The sequence below is a fragment of the Eublepharis macularius genome, chromosome 5 (assembly GCF_028583425.1).
Source record: "Eublepharis macularius isolate TG4126 chromosome 5, MPM_Emac_v1.0, whole genome shotgun sequence".
Lineage (NCBI taxonomy): Eukaryota > Metazoa > Chordata > Lepidosauria > Squamata > Eublepharidae > Eublepharis > Eublepharis macularius.
Genome location: NC_072794.1, coordinates 129,490,393 through 129,507,743, shown reverse-complemented (window position 1 = coordinate 129,507,743; position 17,351 = coordinate 129,490,393). Strand labels below are relative to the sequence as shown.

Sequence of the window (17,351 nt, the reverse complement as noted above, 5' to 3'; positions counted from 1 at the left end):
AAAAGCAATTTGTAACAGAACCCATCCTCTCCCACCCCAACGAACAATCCCCTTTCATAGTACAGGTTGACGCCAGCGATACGGCGATAGGGGGGGTTTTACTGCAGAAGGGGGAGGATGGTAGGCTGCGGCCGTGTGCTTTCTTGTCTAGAAAATTTTCGGAGGCGGAAAGGAATTGGAATGTGTGGGAGAAGGAGGCCTTTGCAGTAAAAGCGGCCCTTACTAACTGGAGACATTGGCTGGAGGGGGCGCGATACCCTTTCGAGGTCTGGACGGATCATAAAAATCTGGAGGCCCTCCGAAGCCCACGCAGACTGAATGCCAAGCAATTGCGATGGGCGGAATTCTTTTCCAAATTCAACTTCACTCTAAATTATCTCCCGGGCAAAACTAACTTTTTGGCAGACGCCCTATCGCGCATGCCCCAACATAAAAGCAAACGGGAGGAGACTGTCGACACTGTCTTCTCGCCTACGCAACTTGGGGGCGTGGTGACTACTCGCAGCCATGCCAAGCAGCCCCTCCCGGCCAGCCAAGAGTGGAAATCGAAACTCCAAACCGAGGTGGAAAAGGAGGGGGATAGGGCTCCGCGAAGCAAACTGACCCAAACCCCACAAGGGGATTGGTTAGCCGGGAGCAAGTTTTATGTGCCAGACAGCCTCAGACTGGAAGTTTTGCAGCGCTGTCATGATGCTCCCACTGCTGGACATTATGGGTATCTGAAAACTTTGCACCTAATCCAAAGACAATTCTGGTGGCCGGGCATGCGCAAAGACATTTCCCAATATGTTAGTTCCTGTCCTATTTGCCTCAGCGCCAAAACCAGAAAAGGGAAACCTCCGGGTCTCCTGCAACCATTGGAAACGCCAAACAGACCCTGGGAAATAATATCTATGGACTTTATCACTGATCTACCTATCTCAAAAGGACATAATTGCATTTTAGTGGTGGTAGATCTGTTCTCCAAACAAGCTCATTTCATCCCCTGTACTGCCATACCCTCCGCTCGAAAACTAGCAGATTTGTTTCTAAAACACATCGTAAAATTACATTCTTTTCCGTCCAAGGTGATTTCGGATCGCGGCGGACAGTTCGTTGCCAACTTCTGGCGGGAGCTTTTGAAAATGTTGAATATTGAACAAGGCATCAGTTCAAGCCACCACCCACAAACCGACGGGCAATCCGAAAAAACAAACCAAATATTAGAACAGTTTCTTCGTTGCTACATTAATTTTCAACAAGATAATTGGGTGGACCTTCTCCCTCTGGCCGAGTTCTCATATAACAACAGTGTACACGCTTCAACGGGGGAGGCCCCCTTCAAAATTGTCTACGGGACTCACTTCAATCCCTTCCCGTTGGATGCCCCCCCCCCTCCATTCCTCTAAATTGCCAGATGTATCTTCGTGGTGGGGGGAGGCGGCGCAGCAATGGACTCTTATTAAGAAGCACCTTGACAAAGCCAAACTGGATTACAAAAAATACGCAGACCGCCATCGTGCGGCCGAATGGGAATTACAACCCGGAGATCATGTGTATATTTCCACAAAAAATCTAAAACTTGCTCAAACCAGCCGCAAACTCGCTCTGAAATTCCTAGGACCTTTTCCTGTGCGCAAGATAATAAATAAAGTGACTGTTGCTGTAACTTTGCCCAAGAACCTGCGCCATGTGCATGATACGTTCCATGTCAGTCTTCTAAAGAGAGCTCCCACCGACAACAAATGGCACGTCAAAGCTCCACCCATTCCAACTTTGATTGACGACCAAATACACTATGAGGTACAACAAATCTTGGACTCTAAACTCAAACGAAATCAGCTTTTTTACCTCATTAGATGGAAGGACTTTGATTCTGGTTACGATGAATGGGTGAACTCTGCACATGTTCATGCTCCTAGATTAACCAAAGCTTTTCATACTCGCTACCCATATAAGCCAGGGGGGGACCTGTTTTAAGGGGGGCAGAATGTCAGGTCCAGTGTATATCTAAACTGTACTGACTCCATTTTCTAATGCTTCTAGTGTTTGAGTGTTTTCTTCCCAGGTGCACCAGTTCCCAGGCAGCATTCCCACCGGAGGAGACTGTTTTGTCTAACACCGTTCCACCAAGCATTGGCCTTGAAGGAGAGCAGCTTCCCAGGACTGAGAGATGTTGTTTTGAGAACTGTGGGGGGAGGCTGATCCAGATGGGTATTGTTACTCTGTATCTTATGCTTGCTCTTCATTGGTAACAATGATCATGTACCATCCTGATTCTCCTATTCAGGACAGTGGACTATAATGGACCTTTTCTGCAGTAAAGTTTCCTTTTCCAAACAATGGACTTGTGTTTGCTTCTAAAGGGAACCCTGTAGTGAGTGCCTTATTTAGCCACAGTCTGACAGTCATTAATATGCTGATGACACCCAATGGAGCCAGTGTAGTATAGTGGCTAGAAGTGCTGGATTAGGATCCGGGAGATCCAGATTCAAGTGTTCTGTGTCATGAATGCTTGCTGGGTGACACTAGGCCAGTCAAGCCTAACCGACCTCACAAGTTTTTTGGGGGGAGGATTAAATAGGGAATGGAGAACAATATATGCCACCCAGGGCTCTCCAAGGAATGTGTGGTAGGGAATGCTGATGTTCTGGAGTAGATTGGTTTTCTTGAGGAAGTATGTTATCCTGGCTTATCAAGTAAAATGCAGAAGCTTCCTTCTGGAGCCAGCCTTGCTTCTGGATATGTTTAATTTTGCTGAATTGTAGCTTCTTTAATTACTTTGATTACTGTAATGTACTCTATGTTGGACTGCCCTTGAAAACAACTTGGAAACTGGTGCAGAATGCAGCAGCCCATCTGTTGTTTGCGATTGGGCAACATGCCCACATACAACATACTCTGCATTAGTTACCTTGGCTATGAATTCATTTGTCAATCCTATTCAGGGCACTGGTTTTATGGCCTGGGATTTATATACTTGATGGAAAAAAACAGGAGCCCAGTGGCATCTAAAGGCTAACACAATGTATTCATCCCAAACTTTTGAGAGTAAAAGTTCCATCATCAGTCTGTCTCTCCTTATATGAACCCACACAGCCAAAAACATCTGGTCTGCAAGGTTGTTGATGATACTGTCATTCCACTTGTAAGAGCAGCAGCAGTCAGAACTCACACTTCCTTTTTAGCAATTCCCACTCTTTAAATCTAGCCTTTAAAGCCAACCTTGAGGCAGTGCAGGATTTTTGTTTGATAATATTTTATTTATAGTCCACCTTTCTCACTGAGACCCAGTGCGATCAACAGCTAGGACATTCAATGATCTTTAAATTCTTGTCTTTTCTAAGGGGATGTCAACTTTTGGCTAACTAGTCACAGGTATGTTGTATCATTTATTCTGATAGAAATCTACATAGCTGTTGTTTTGTCATGATTTACTGTATGCTGTAGTTTCTATTTTTGTTGTTGTTTGCATGGGTAAATTACTTTGAGTTTAGGAAAACCTCTATCTGAGCATGTGCCTGTGTGTTTACACAGACCTTTTTTAAAAATCTGGAGTTATTATACAGAACAAATTATTTACTGGTGTTATATCTGTTGTGCCAGACTTTTAATCCCCAAAGCCTTCTAAAGGTGCCATCCTGCAAGCAGCTGCCTGTTGACATGCATTCTCAGTGGTGGCTCCCACCTTGTGGAATGTCCGGCCTGAGATCAGGAGGTCGCCCATACTGCAAAACGTGTAAAACATTCTAGAGGGCATCTTTTAAAAAGAAATTAGAACTATAAATGGAACAGCCCAGGAGACCTTCTTTATAATGGAATTGGATTGTAGTCTACTGTGATGATTATGTAGGTATCATCTGCTTCCACTGTATTGTCCTATACATTGTAATCCACTCTATGTATTGTTTAAAGTATCCCTTGCCTTAGATAGTTTGTTGTTCTCAGTGTTTTCTAATTCTGTAATCTTGGGCTTATTGCATTGTGCATTGGTTGTTTTATGCTGTTTTGTGACGATGGGTTGTTTTATACTGATTGCCCTGTTTTATATCCAATAATCTTCCTTGAGTCTTAACAGGAAAGGTATAAATACATTTAAAATTGTTTTAACAGGAGACACGGAGAACATGATTGGAAAAATAGCGACCTTTTTGGCATCTACTGATTAATGTGTTGAGAAAAGAAGGAAGAACCTACATTTTCACTTCCTCCATTTGCTAGCTTATAAAAAATATTACTGCCAAGTTGCTGAATGTATTCAAAATAGGTTTATGCTTTCCAAGTGGGCTTCTATACTTTCTGTTTCCTCATTCAAGCCGGCATTGCAACACAGCCCAAAAATGAAACTGAATCCAGTTGAGCTGCACAATAGAGTGAAAAGCATGTTCCTGACTGCAGGAATAAAAAAAGCACATTCTAAAAGAACCATTTGTTCTCAAGAGGCGAAACGAGGAGGAAGAGAAGAGATACTACATTAACTTAATTTGTATTCATTCCTCACAGCATTCGGGTTTGACATGTGGTGGTTTCAGCAAGGGCTGAGTATCTTGCCTTCAGCCCTTGTTATTTGGTCCTCTGCTTCATTTATATTTTCATATGTTACTGCAGTCGTCCTTCATCATGTTGACCCTTTGGTGCCTTATATCAGGTGAGTAACTTTTCTATTATTGCACAGTTATCTGTACTCTCTACAAAGGCCTCCCCCTTTTTAAAAAAACCTCACGTAAATGTCAGTGAAAAGTTGAAGGATCAAACTGTTCTCCATGAATGATTTCATGGACGTATGGTATTTGGTCTTAACGCTGATAGGGCTTTGCTGTATATTTAAAAGGTATTGCAGGATATGATATAGTGATAATCAGTGAAGTGGGTTTTCTGGAAAAATTTAAATCTGAATCTGAAAACTTTCCAATGCAAGTTTAAATGTTAAACATTTAGAGGTGATTGTTAATGAATTGGGCTTCAGCACAACTTGCTGTTCCTCCATCGTGCCAGAAAATAATATTTCCCAGTGCAGTGGGAGAGTGTGGGAGCGTGCACATGCTTCTCTCCCCCCATGCCTCCCCCCTGCCAGCCAGGTGAGTGGGGCAAGGGAGGAGTAGGTTAGGGTGGGGAATCATCCACCTCCAAGCGGGGGTTGGCAAGTCTGCTTAGTATAAAGTATGTCATTATATTAAAAAGCCAATTTAAGTCTCACCTTTTGTTACTTTATCAGTGACTGAAGTGAATCTTTCCAGTTTAGTACTGAGGCATCCAGGTTCTTGTACAGTGCATATAAACCCTTGTTATCATCCATACTCATCTGAAACTTTCTTAATCTCTCCAGTGATTTGGAACTAGGGTTACCAGCTCCAAGTTGGGAAATTCCTGGAGATCTGGGGGGTGAAACCTGGAGAAAACTGGAGAAAGTGGGGTTTGGGGAGGGAAAAGACCTTGGCATGGCATAATTCCATAGAGTCCACCCCCAAAAGTAGCCATTTTCTCCCGGTGAACTGATCTCTGTGGCCTGGGGACCAGTTGTAATTCTGGGAGATCTCCAGCCACTACCTAGAGGCTGGCAAGCCTATTTGGAACTAACCCTACCATGAGGCAAAATGAGGTAGCTTTCTCTGGTAGCTGACTTTAAGCATCATTGAAAGGTAGAGATTGTAACATTTTTTTAATGACATATTTTACTCCTTGGCAAGATACTATTTCCACTGGAAGAGCCAACATTTTAGAGGTTGATCCTATAGTGATATACTTTAGATTCTCAATATTAATCACATTCACGTAGAATAAACATTTAGGCTGCCATGTGTATTTTTTAAGCATAGCAAAGTCCCATTGAAGGCAGTGAAATTTAGCCATGCATAACATCTGGTGCTAAAAAAAGAAGCTATATTCAGTAAGCAATCATTTCCTTTTCTTAAAGAGTGTGGCATTCTTTAAAAGAGGTCATTGTGCTAGATTTTCCTGCACTAAAAACCTGCTCAGTATAGTCTGAAAACAGGAAAACTAATAATTAATGCCTCACATGCTACATGGATATGCTTTCTGCTTCTCTTGCTTCCCTTTCAGTGGCCATATTTGTTTCTAACCAGTAATTGTTTTGGAAATCAGCATATGTATTTGCAAATTTATTCTTAATTTGGGATTTGCTGACTGATGAAAACTTAAATCAAAGTATTATACATTACTTTTCTTTCAGTGACACAGGAACAGTACCTCCTGAACGATGTTTGTTTGGGATAATGTTAAACATTTCTGCTCTTTTAGGTAAGTGCAGAAAAAATGAGCTTATTAATGATGCTTATTAATTGGGCTTTGGTAAGGCTCCAAGGAGAAAATATTCCCTAAGTATAAGCTAGCCACTCAGACCACTTCTCTGGATGCTGGTAAATCGGTAGCCAGTGTAGCTGGACCAAGTCTGGAGCAATATGGTCCCAAGACCATATTGGGACCATATGGTCCAGTCAACACCCTGGTTACAGCATTCCACACCAATTGAAGTTTCTTAAGGGAAGCCCCATGTAGAATGCATTGCAGTAATCTAATCTAGATGTAACCAGACATGTACCATAGTGACCAGATCTTTTATGCCCAAGAAAGCCTGCCACTGGCTAACAAGACAAAACTGGTCAAAGGCACCCCTGGCCACAGCTGCCACCTTCTTATTCAGCTGTAGGCCTGGATGCAAGAGCACTCCCAAACTACAGACTTGCTCCTTCAAGGGGAGTGCAACTTCATTGAGAATGGGTGACACCTTAAATCCTGGGTCAGACCTTCCCCCTCATCAGTGGTGCTTCTGCCTTGTTGGGATTAAACTCCAAAACTGCCTCCAGGCACCAGTTCAAGATCTTGATGTCTGCTTGTATATGGTAGTGATAACTGCCCTTGGCTTCTGCCATCTTTCAAGCTGAAAAGCATGTGCTCATATTCTAACCTCACCGTATTTGGATTGTTTGTTCACAGGCATTGCTACCATCTATGTCCAATACAAGCAGGTCTTCTATTTGAACCCTGAAGAACCTACAATGCTCAAGTTAAATAAGGCTGGCTTTGTGTTTGGAATAGTCAGTTGCTTTGGGCTTTGTATCATTGCAAACTTCCAGGTTTGTGTTTCATCTATAATATTCTGGGAATTAGAGGGATACATATGCCAGTTGTAAGCATGGCCCACACCTTTTTCAGAGAGAAATTGTACATTGGTTTGTTTCCATCATAGATGAGAGTAGTGAGCATTTGTGTTTTCTTATTCTCTATCAAAGCTTTTTTTATTACGAGTGAACCTCCCTTATTTCTCATTAGGTTTCTATTCACTGCTGGACTTTGTTCACCACACAGCAATTGTAAGGAAGCAATGCACACAGTAAATCTCTTAGTAGCAATTAGTACAGTGTAGTTTTGGCTACAAGCCATAAGAAAAACATAACTCAAGCAAAAATATTAAAATGATGAATTGGCTCCAAAGCTGTTAAGGCACTTCTGCTTCACAAGAATAAAATGGAGGCAAGTTCTGCCAGTTTTTCTTTCCCTGCTCAACCTGCTGTTTTGCATCCAATCTGTTCTTCAGGGTCCCTCAAACCTTAGGAGTAATTTTTAAGAGGCTGCAGTATGAAGGAGAAAGCAGCAAAGACCTTTGCTTCAAGCAGAGTGCCACTCACATTTATTTGGTTCCAACCTGAAGTGAAGTGAACGGGCAGGGGGAGATTAGACACATCGTTACACACAAATATACTCATAATCAATACAAAGAAAACACGTTAACAAATACAATAGAAAGCCGTACTTCTGCATCTCCAAAAGATCAGTTTAGCCTTCTAAATCAAACTCAATGGCATGCAAATTGAAAACATAACTGATGTGATATGGCTAGAGCAAAGGTTGCCGCTTTTGAGTTACCTGCTCAAATATGATTAATGAAGGGATGCAAATCAGGCACTTTGCTGGCATTAACTTCAGTTGTGCATTTAATTCTTTGACTTTCCCAGCCAGGGTGTGATAATTTAATACCATGTATTGTTTGCATAAAGAACAGTGGGTGGCAGTGTAGCATTTAAGAGTTCAATATCCCTCTTCTATAGTGTGTGAGGAGAGAAAAGATATTTATTATATAATACCTGCATTAATTGAATTGAATAGATATTCAGGCTGTAGCTGGGGGTGCCATCTGGTTCTTACAGTTCTTGTGAGGATCTAGACCATTTGCTACTAGTGTTTATTTTAAGGAAAATAATTGGCATCCTATCCCAAATGCCACACATGTGCTTTGTCAAAATGTATTACAAAAGTACCTTTAGTTCTTTCTCTCTTTCACATGCAGTCTACAGGTGAGTTAGTTCCAAGTATATCATGCCATACTGATCTGTATCAGTTACATTCAGCTCACATTTTAAAATTTATTTTTGAAAATGACATTTTGTTCTCTGAAATATCAGCACAGATAATCGCTGCTAAATGGCCTTTTGCATAAGTGATCTTAAAGTCCTGGTACCCAAAGATCTTAGCTCGTTATTTACAGTGAAAATTAAATGAATGAAACGTCCTTACTTCAGCACTTTAAACTAGGTATATTATTACTAGATGCCATATTTGAGTCAGAGCAAAGGCAGGAGATAAATGTAATAAATAAACATCTGAAAGACGGATGGGATAAAAACAGCACATTGTTATCAAATTACCCTCTATCCTTTGCTAGCCTTTAAGGCACATTCCACATAAACATCCCCCCCCCCAAATGGCCCAGAAAGGGAAAAATTGTTTGAAAATTTGTCTCAGGTTCATAGATAATTATTTTATTTTGAGTTTGTTTAGCTAGTGTGTAATTAGAAGATTCATCACACAGCTCCTAAATCTATGCACATTTATTCAGAAGTAGTGTTGAATTCAGTGAAGTGTGCATAGGATTGCAGCCTTAGAAGATAATTCAGTGACAGGCAGTAAAGTTGCATGCTTTGAGCAAGGCTGTGTAGACTTCAAAAATCATTCACTATCCATTATATGCTTTATCAGCAAATCAGCAGCCTTCCAATGAAAACTGTCTACCATTGGATAAAATGTTGGACAAATGTAAGCTCTCTTTGGAGTTTGATTTATAATTGGTGACTGTGCTTGTCAAGCAAATGTTCAGATATCCTATGTCTAATCTGTTTTGTTCTTGTCTTTTGCTCTAGAAAAGCACTCTGACTGCCATGCATGTTATTGGAGCTTGCCTCACATTTGGAGTAGGAACCTTTTACATTCTGATTCAAACCATCCTTTCCTATAAGATGCGACCCAGAAACAAGAGTGTTTTTTGGATCAGATTGATTGTTCTGTTGTGGTGTGCAGCAAGCATAGTGAGCAGTATCCTTTGATGTGAAACAAAACTGAAACTATGGATGTGATTTATGCCATTTCATTGAAGCATAATTTATATTAAAAGAAATAGCAACTAAGAGTTCAAATTGTGAGTTCCGTAGGATTTCTGCATAGGATTGCAGTCCAGTCCTGTCAGTGTTTATTCAAAGGTCCAATTTCATTGGGAAATTCTCTAAGTATCCATAGGATTGTGGCCATACAGCCTGATCCTATGTAGAATTAGGATTTAAAATTGATTAAATTGATTTAATTGATTTAAAATTGCATAAATATGTCTTAGTCTGAATAGACTGCAATCATGCAGCCTATTCCTGGAAGAAAGTCACAGTGAGATTTGCTCTGACATAAATGTACAAAGAAATTGTAGCCTTACAGCCCAACATGCAAAATTAGGCATGTCTAAACCCACTGATTTATAGGAGCAGACCATTCATTCATGAAGAACTTACTGATTAAAATCAAGTTGGATGATTTCCCATGATCTGATGGTGCAAAGCACTTATGGGAATCTGGCTCACATGTGTATGTTTATTTACTTATATGGCATTAAAAGAAAAGACAGGTCCCTGCCCAGTGTCTTACAGTCTGTTTTGACCACATGAAAGTTCCACGTGCAAGTAATCACTCAGGCTTGGTTCCTCCAGACAATTTCCATGCAAGATACACAGCCTCTGCCATGCAATGTGCTTCTTCCTTAGCTAGCACTAGTGTTTGTGCAAATCTCATTGAAACCATTGATCTTGTGCAGTTGGAAGTTCTAGCACAAGAGGAAACATGCTCCACAGCAGAGTTTCTGTAGTGCACATGGAATTTATTCATAGGATCCAAGCCTCAGTGTTTTAAGTCATCAGGTGATACATATGAATGTGTGAACCAGCCCACGGCAAGGAAGTATACCATTAGTGCACCAAATAATTTAGTACAATTTGTTGCATGTTTTCAAGCGTTCTTACTCACGCTTAATAAAATTATAGACCAATAAAATAAAGAAAATGCATATAAAAGGGAAGGGGGGAAACTACAGCAAGAGAACGTAACTATTAATTCTAATAAAATCTGGATGAAGGCTTCAATCTAGTGTTCAAAAAATGGATTTAGTGTTATGGAACCCAAGTAGAAAGTTCACTGATTTCCATGGAGTTTATTCCTGAGAAAGTGCTCACAGAATTGCCACTTTAGACAACTCAACAACAACAACAACAAAAACCCTTGAAATATGCAAAAGATATAAACTAATGCTTTCATTATGGGAATCTCCCCTCCCATAAAACAGGACCTGATAATTGACAATTGATTCAGAAATGGCTCAGCCACCCAGATGAAGAGCAAGCAATTAATTTCATTGGAAGTAGAAGGGAGTGGGCAAAATGTGAAGGGAAAGAAGCCGTGAAAACCTTAATGATGTTTTAAGTGCCCACACTGGATATGATTACACTGAGTTAAAAGAAATCTCCACAAATCGAGAGATAAAAAATAGTGGGAGAGCAACAAGATATGCAGCAGAATGACAGTGATGTTATCTGGATCTCTGTTAAACTGAGTGAACAAGTGAAATCTTTTAAAAAGTAATGCAGTAGTGTGGAAGCAACATAAAGTGAGAGAGCTCACTGTGTGACTCTGACATTCCTTAACTTTTTAAAAAGTGTTTATTTCCTCGGTCATTTTATACAGCGGCCGGTGTGGAGTGGATTTAATACAGAAGCTGCACTGGAACCCTGATGAGAAAGTGAGTAGGATTGTTATGAGGAAATGCGAATGAAGAGAAAACAAGAAATTTACATGTAGAATATAATTTGAGTAATTGGATCAGATGTTTTATTGTACACCAAAAAGTTAATATAATATATAATAACATTCGATTTATATACTGCCTTTCAGGATGACTTAACACCCAGTTAAGTCATCCAGCAGTTTATAAAGTATGTTGTTATTATCCCCATAACAAACACTCTGTAAGGTAGGTGGGGCTGAGAGTGCTCCTAGAAGCTGAGATTGACCCAAGGTCACCCAGCTGGCTTCAAGTGGAGGGGTGGGGAATCAAACCCGGTTCTCCAGATTAGAATCCAGTGCTCTTAACCACTACACCAAACTGGCTGTCTATCAGCAGCACTTCTCCATGACACTGAAAAGGAGGGCAAGGAATCAGGAACAGGGATGAAGTCCATAGATGACTTGATTGTTGTGACCAAGAGAGGTGGAGTGTCTGGTCTTTAATCCAGTGCTGTATCGTGACATTTACCCTGCCTGAGCCTCTGCCAACCTACTAACATCCTTGAATGGAATTTTTTCTCCCATGAAAAAATTCAACAAAAATTAAAATACTTAAATCTGTGATCTGAGGCAGCTGGGAGAAAAGTAGTTCCTTGCAATGTTCTTGAGTGCAATGTGTTGAGTGTTTTCTGTCATCCTTTTCCAGCTGTCACCCCTATCTTGACAAATAAGAATTAGCTCATTGGTCTTCTTTTCTGCTTCTGATCAGGCCTCATATATTTCACCTCACTCCCTCAAAAGCTCTTTCAGTGCAACTGACCAGCTGTTGTGACTGTGGTGAGTTGGACGTCTGGTCTGCTATAATATCAGGGTGGAACAGATGTCATTCATCTGCCCAACTGTAAAACCTTCAGACAACCCTGACATAAGCAGCCTGAAGGAGGTTAGTTGTACCTCATTGGGAAAAGGGTTAAAAATAGTTTAAATTCAGAGTTGCAATGGATCTTGAACCAATAGAGAGGCAGATGCTTTGTTTGCTTTTAAGTAAAGTTTACTTCTAAAGGAAACAGGTGTGCGAGGTTGCTACAAAACAAAGACATTTATCACCTACATCTTGACACTACACAGTACAAACTTACACTGAGAGACCACACCAGTTATGGTGATCTTCTTGATCCTAGAAAGGAAATCACCTGATCAATTGACCAATAGTGGTATACAAACACATCTTAGTTTCCCAGCTTTGAGTTAGATTAGGCTATTGGCTCTCTGCCAAGTTTTCCTTCCTGGTCAATGCAAACAATAACACACTGGGTAAACACATTAACCCCATAATAGCTGAATGTCAGACCTTGCATCCTACATTCCAACACTCATTCGTGACTCCTGTTTCCCAGGCAGGTAAGTATACCATTGGACAGCATTTGTGCTGGAGGGGAAACAGCATAGTGGTCTAAATGATCCTTTGTCCTGATCCAGCAGGGCTCCTCTTCTATTTCATTTGGTAATAGATGCTTGCTCAAAATCTGTTTCTACACATCTACCATTGTAAAAATGCTTAAAATAGACTGAGGGTGGCTTAGTATTTTTATGCTGACAGAGTCTTGGTGTCTTGAAGAGATAGAAATTCAACTGAGAAAGCATTTTTCATCACTGTTTTATGTTATACTGGGAACAACTTTACCACCTATTGGGAAGCAAGATAGCTTCCTGAGCTGAGATGCAGCTTGGCATGTGTGAAATGAGTTGTGAACTGGATATATGATGAAGCAGGCCATTTCAGCATGACATTGCTTAGTATGCATACTCAGGACTTTTTAATAAAAAGTGAGATGTCCAAAAATCAGCAAGAATAATTATGTTGGGCCAATTTACCTGTGATATCAAAAGAACCCCTATTATATCAAAAGTATTTCTATTTAAAACACTGAATTTTCTGCAGAAGAACGTCATCGCATGCAGAAGGGCTTAATAGCATGAAAAAGTATTTCAAAACAAAGCCTTAAATGACTCCATTTAAGAAAGTCATTATGATTAGTTGTGAACCAAAGAGGCAAAAAATGGAAAGCGGGGGTAGGGGAGAACATTTGTTAGCTCATTATTCAGTGTGGGCTATACTGATCATTCCATTAAGTGATATTTATAATATTTTCTGAGGTATCTTACAGAAATTCAAAACTTCCTACTTTTCTGTATTTGTTTTAGAGAGATGAGGCTCTGATGAGGTTGTCAACTAAACAACCGATCCTGTTCCGAAAGACTTCCACCACTTTAAAAACGCTCTGACTATATAGTCTTTTTTCCTATTTTTTTTTACAGGGATACAGTATTCACATCATGAGCACAGTCTCTGAATGGTCTTTGGCTTTCTCTGTCCTCAGCTTTTTCCTTACTTATATCCGTGACTTCCAGGTAAATCAGTGCTTCTTTATTAAATATCTTTTTAAGTTAGAGACTTTGGGGCTAGTACAAGGGCAGGCTGGCTATTTAACTTACAGGGAAACCTCCCAGTGGGCCACTGCCATGGGGACCATTGGTGGCCAGAAGAAAACAGAGCCAAGCCCCAGCAACTCTGCCTGAGCCTCAGGGGCCACTTGCCCAGCTCCCTCATCAGCCATGGCAGTTGGTGTCAACTCACTGTCTCCTCCTGCACTACCTCCAGTTTGGGGGATGATGCAATGAAATAAAATCATTTGGCATCATTTTAAGGGACCTAGCCTACAACTCAGACTCAAGGAAGGCAACAGAAAGCCATTGGTTGTCACCTACAGCTCTCAACTTGCCCAGCCCCCTCAGCAGCCATGGCAGTTGGTGTCAGCTTACTGTCTCCTCCTGAATTGCCTCCAGTTTGGGGAATGAGCTAATGTCCATTGTTGGCCCCTCTGCACTGAGAGACAATACAATGCTGGCTTGTAGCACAGCAGGGAGGTCTCTCAGCTTGGCTTGCTCCAGGGCCATTTTCACTTCCTAGTCTACTCCTGGGCTAGCAAGATTTGATAGCTGATGGGGAGATCAGTAGGTGAACTCCCGTGGCACTACCAGAAGATGCATCAGGGCTTGTTTGGATTCTGAAACTTCCAGAAAATCTTGACAGGCTACAGTATCCCCCATCAAACATATCATTTTTTTAAAATCTTCAGTTTATAGCAAACATAGGAATGTCTAAATTCCAACATGAAACAATACCATACTTACTATTGTATATTTTGCCTTCATTGTCGGTGGCTGGCCACTTTTAGGGAACAATCCTATTCAGAAGTAAGTTCCATTTTATTCAGTGTCGCTGACTACCAGGAAAGTGTTCTTAAGATTGTAACACTTAATGAGATTCAAACTACATGGTCCATTGAATTCAACAGGCTTATTTTCTATATGCTTTTCTGATCTACATGATGAAAAAGAAAAGAGCACTTTGGCATATGTGCAAATTTCAGAAACTATTAAAAATTGCAAAATAGTGCATTAATTCTTTACTGGGCCCACTAGACAGCTGGCTTTGGTAATGGAAACCAATTTAAAATATATTGCTACTTAGCATTACAGACCTTCTTAGTGAGTTATCACACTTTTTCTCATTTTGGGAACACCCGCATTGCTTAGTATTTTTGTTTGCTCTTTCCAGATTTCCCCTTTTGTACTTAGGTTTCAATAAAATCCCTAATATATATGTTAAGGTTACAGCTGTTGGATCAAAATATCAGCAGTAAACCGCAATGTTGGAGAGTAGGTTCCTGTTTCTTCTCATTTTCTCTGTGCTGGTACTCCTGTGAGTTCTGCATCTGCACAGAACAGGGGCCTGGAGTTATCCAGGAATTACAACTGATCTCTAGACTACCAAGATAAGTTCTCCTGGAGAAAATGGTTGCTTCAGAGGTTGAACTCTATGGCATTATACCCCCCAGGCTCCACTCCCAAATCTCCAGAAATGTCCTAACCCAGAGTTGGCAACCCTAGGAGCATACTTCAGCTTCTAGAGCTAACTTAAAGCAATGTTTGTCATTGGTCCTGTCCACCTTGAGAAGTACCAATGCAGATGGTCAGAGTAGTAGAGCTTTGCCTTCCTGCTTGATTCTTTTCAACTGCTGCTGCAGCCGTATCTTTCTTCCTATATTGTCTGAAGTTGTGAACTGAATTCATCTTTTTCTTCTTTTCTCATTCATCCAGTTTCCTCCCCCACCCTCTCTAGCCGCAGTGTTTCCCCTCATACAAACCTGCACATCACTAGTAAACCACTCCAGTGAAGCATAGATCCCCGGATTTGCCTCCCCCCGCTCCCCCGTGGAACAGGACATAGTGTGGGTTTGCTAGCCATTCGGATTTTTTTCTTAAAACAATATTTCTAAATCTTTTTATGTAGTTTAGATGTTTATAATGTTATTGGGTAGGTTATTTTTTCAGTGCAATGTTTAGTTTTCCACATGGATATGAATTCTGTGTAGAAACTGTTCATATCCTGCATGTAGCTCAAGCACACAGATACCTGTTTCATCACATGCACATGCCCTAAGATGCCTCAGTTGGATAGCACGCCCTCAAACGTCACCTGGAAAACGATTCATGCATGCTCATGATCACGTGATTCTGGGTACAAGCAAGACTTACATAATTTCCTTCAAAGAAGTGATTCCACTCTAAGAAATTCATCTTTTGTATCAAGAGGCTTCACAGGCAAAGAATTCTACATGAAGTCCATCTCAGAACATTCTGATATGAATTTATCTATTGCAGTGTAAAAAATAAACTGGAAGAGTCACTTAACTTGTAGCAAAACTAATTTTTCCTTTCCCCCTTTTTTCTTGTTTTTTTAACTGCAGAAAATCACACTGTATGTGGTAGTGCAGCTCGATGGACACAGCCTTAATTATACAAACCCGCAGCTTCTAGCAGATGAACCACAACTGCCGATCTCAGGAAGTTTATGAGAAATTAATAACAGGATATATTATCACTCCCAATAACTCAGGAATTTTGACATGTGTCCTAACAGGTGACTAACAAGTCCTAATGAGTTGCCTGAAAGTGCCCTTTTTCACTTGCTTGGTGACTATAAAGGTTTTTAGCATTGGGGCTTTCAGTGCAAACAGTAAAAATGGGACATTTTCTATATTTGTATGTTTTATATGAGCATACTCCGATTAATGAAGGGATATGACTGAAAATTATCAATCATCTATGTGAAACAAGCTTGTAATTAACTCACAAAGCAATGCAATTCTCGACATGAACGTTTCAGCAGCTAGCTGAAACACATTTTAGACTTTTATAATATGAATAATAAATGTACTGATTACGGTTTATTGACTTGGGTCCATGAATTCTTCGTACACAAGTTGGGAAGAGAGAGGTGCAGCCATGCCTGGCAGAGCATCTGCTTGGCATGTATAATGTCCCAGGTTCAGTCCCCATCTCCAGTTAAAATGACCAGGTAGCAGGTGATGCAAAAACCTCTACCAGAGACTCCATCAGTAGACAATACTGACCTTGATAGAGCAGTAAGCTGCTTTAGTTGTTTATGTGTTCAAATGACATCGACGTCTGGGTTACATATCACAGCACCCAAAAGAACCAGTAATGAAAGTCCTATTCATTTCCACAAACAGAACACATGCCCCCTAACTGGAAATAGGCAGAGTTACAGAACACATGCCCCCTAACTGGAAATAAGCAGAGTTAATTCTGTATCATCTGCACTATTACACTTTATAGAGATACCTTTTGCAAGAAATGTAAAAAGCATTGGTATAGATATATTTGGTGATTGGGGTGGCAGGTCTGGAATTGTTGGAAACTACAGAGGAATAATCCCTAAGGTATACCTAGTCCAACATCCTATTTCCCAGACTGGAAGCCCAGAAACAGGTGTGAAAGCAAAAGCTCTCTCCAATTTTACCCTCCATTAAATAGTATTAAGAAGTGAACTGTCCCGAACTTAACTATCCTGGTTAATAGCTGTTGACAGACCATGAATTTGCCGAGCCCATTTCTAAAGCTGTTTCATCTAATAGTCATCGCCATATCTTATGGAAGGAAATTCCTTAAATTATGTACTTTGTTGCCAGTTCATTTCAGTAGATGGATCCAATTAGTTAACTGTAGTTGCTGCACTTGCTGCTGCTTTAATTGCTTATATGAACTGGTTTTAAATATACTGTGGGAGTGGGTAGCATGGAATTGTATTTTGTTTGTTATTCTATAGACATGGGCTTCTGGAGAATTTAGTGAGCTTATAGGACATCAAAATAACAGAGATTACTGAGATTACTCTGCTACCTCACATTTTATATGTTCAAAAACATTTAAGAAAGTATAAAAAATTTTAA

At 40.5% G+C, this 17,351-nt stretch overlaps 1 protein-coding gene across 8 annotated transcripts in view; it reads left to right on the top strand.

Annotated features, from left to right (window-relative positions):
- DRAM2 (DNA damage regulated autophagy modulator 2) overlaps nucleotides 1-16,328 on the top strand; it is a 31,317-nt gene extending 14,989 nt beyond the window's left edge. For 4 of the 8 annotated variants that reach the window (XM_054981301.1, XM_054981297.1, XM_054981295.1 and 1 more), the window contains 7 exons: nucleotides 4,483-4,627; nucleotides 6,170-6,237; nucleotides 6,934-7,073; nucleotides 9,135-9,306; nucleotides 10,965-11,047; nucleotides 13,351-13,443; nucleotides 15,846-16,328. In XM_054981301.1, the coding sequence (XP_054837276.1) occupies nucleotides 4,497-4,627; nucleotides 6,170-6,237; nucleotides 6,934-7,073; nucleotides 9,135-9,306; nucleotides 10,965-11,047; nucleotides 13,351-13,443; nucleotides 15,846-15,953 (795 nt within the window). In that variant the 5' untranslated portion in view covers nucleotides 4,483-4,496 and the 3' untranslated portion in view covers nucleotides 15,954-16,328. Of the gene's footprint in view, nucleotides 1-3,326; nucleotides 3,358-3,585; nucleotides 3,829-4,092; nucleotides 4,628-6,169; nucleotides 6,238-6,933; nucleotides 7,074-9,134; nucleotides 9,307-10,964; nucleotides 11,048-13,350; nucleotides 13,444-15,845 lie in introns of all 8 variants that reach the window. The other 4 variants (XM_054981300.1, XM_054981302.1, XM_054981299.1 and 1 more) reach the window with 3 other exon arrangements.
- The last annotated feature ends 1,023 nt before the right edge of the window (nucleotides 16,329-17,351 follow it).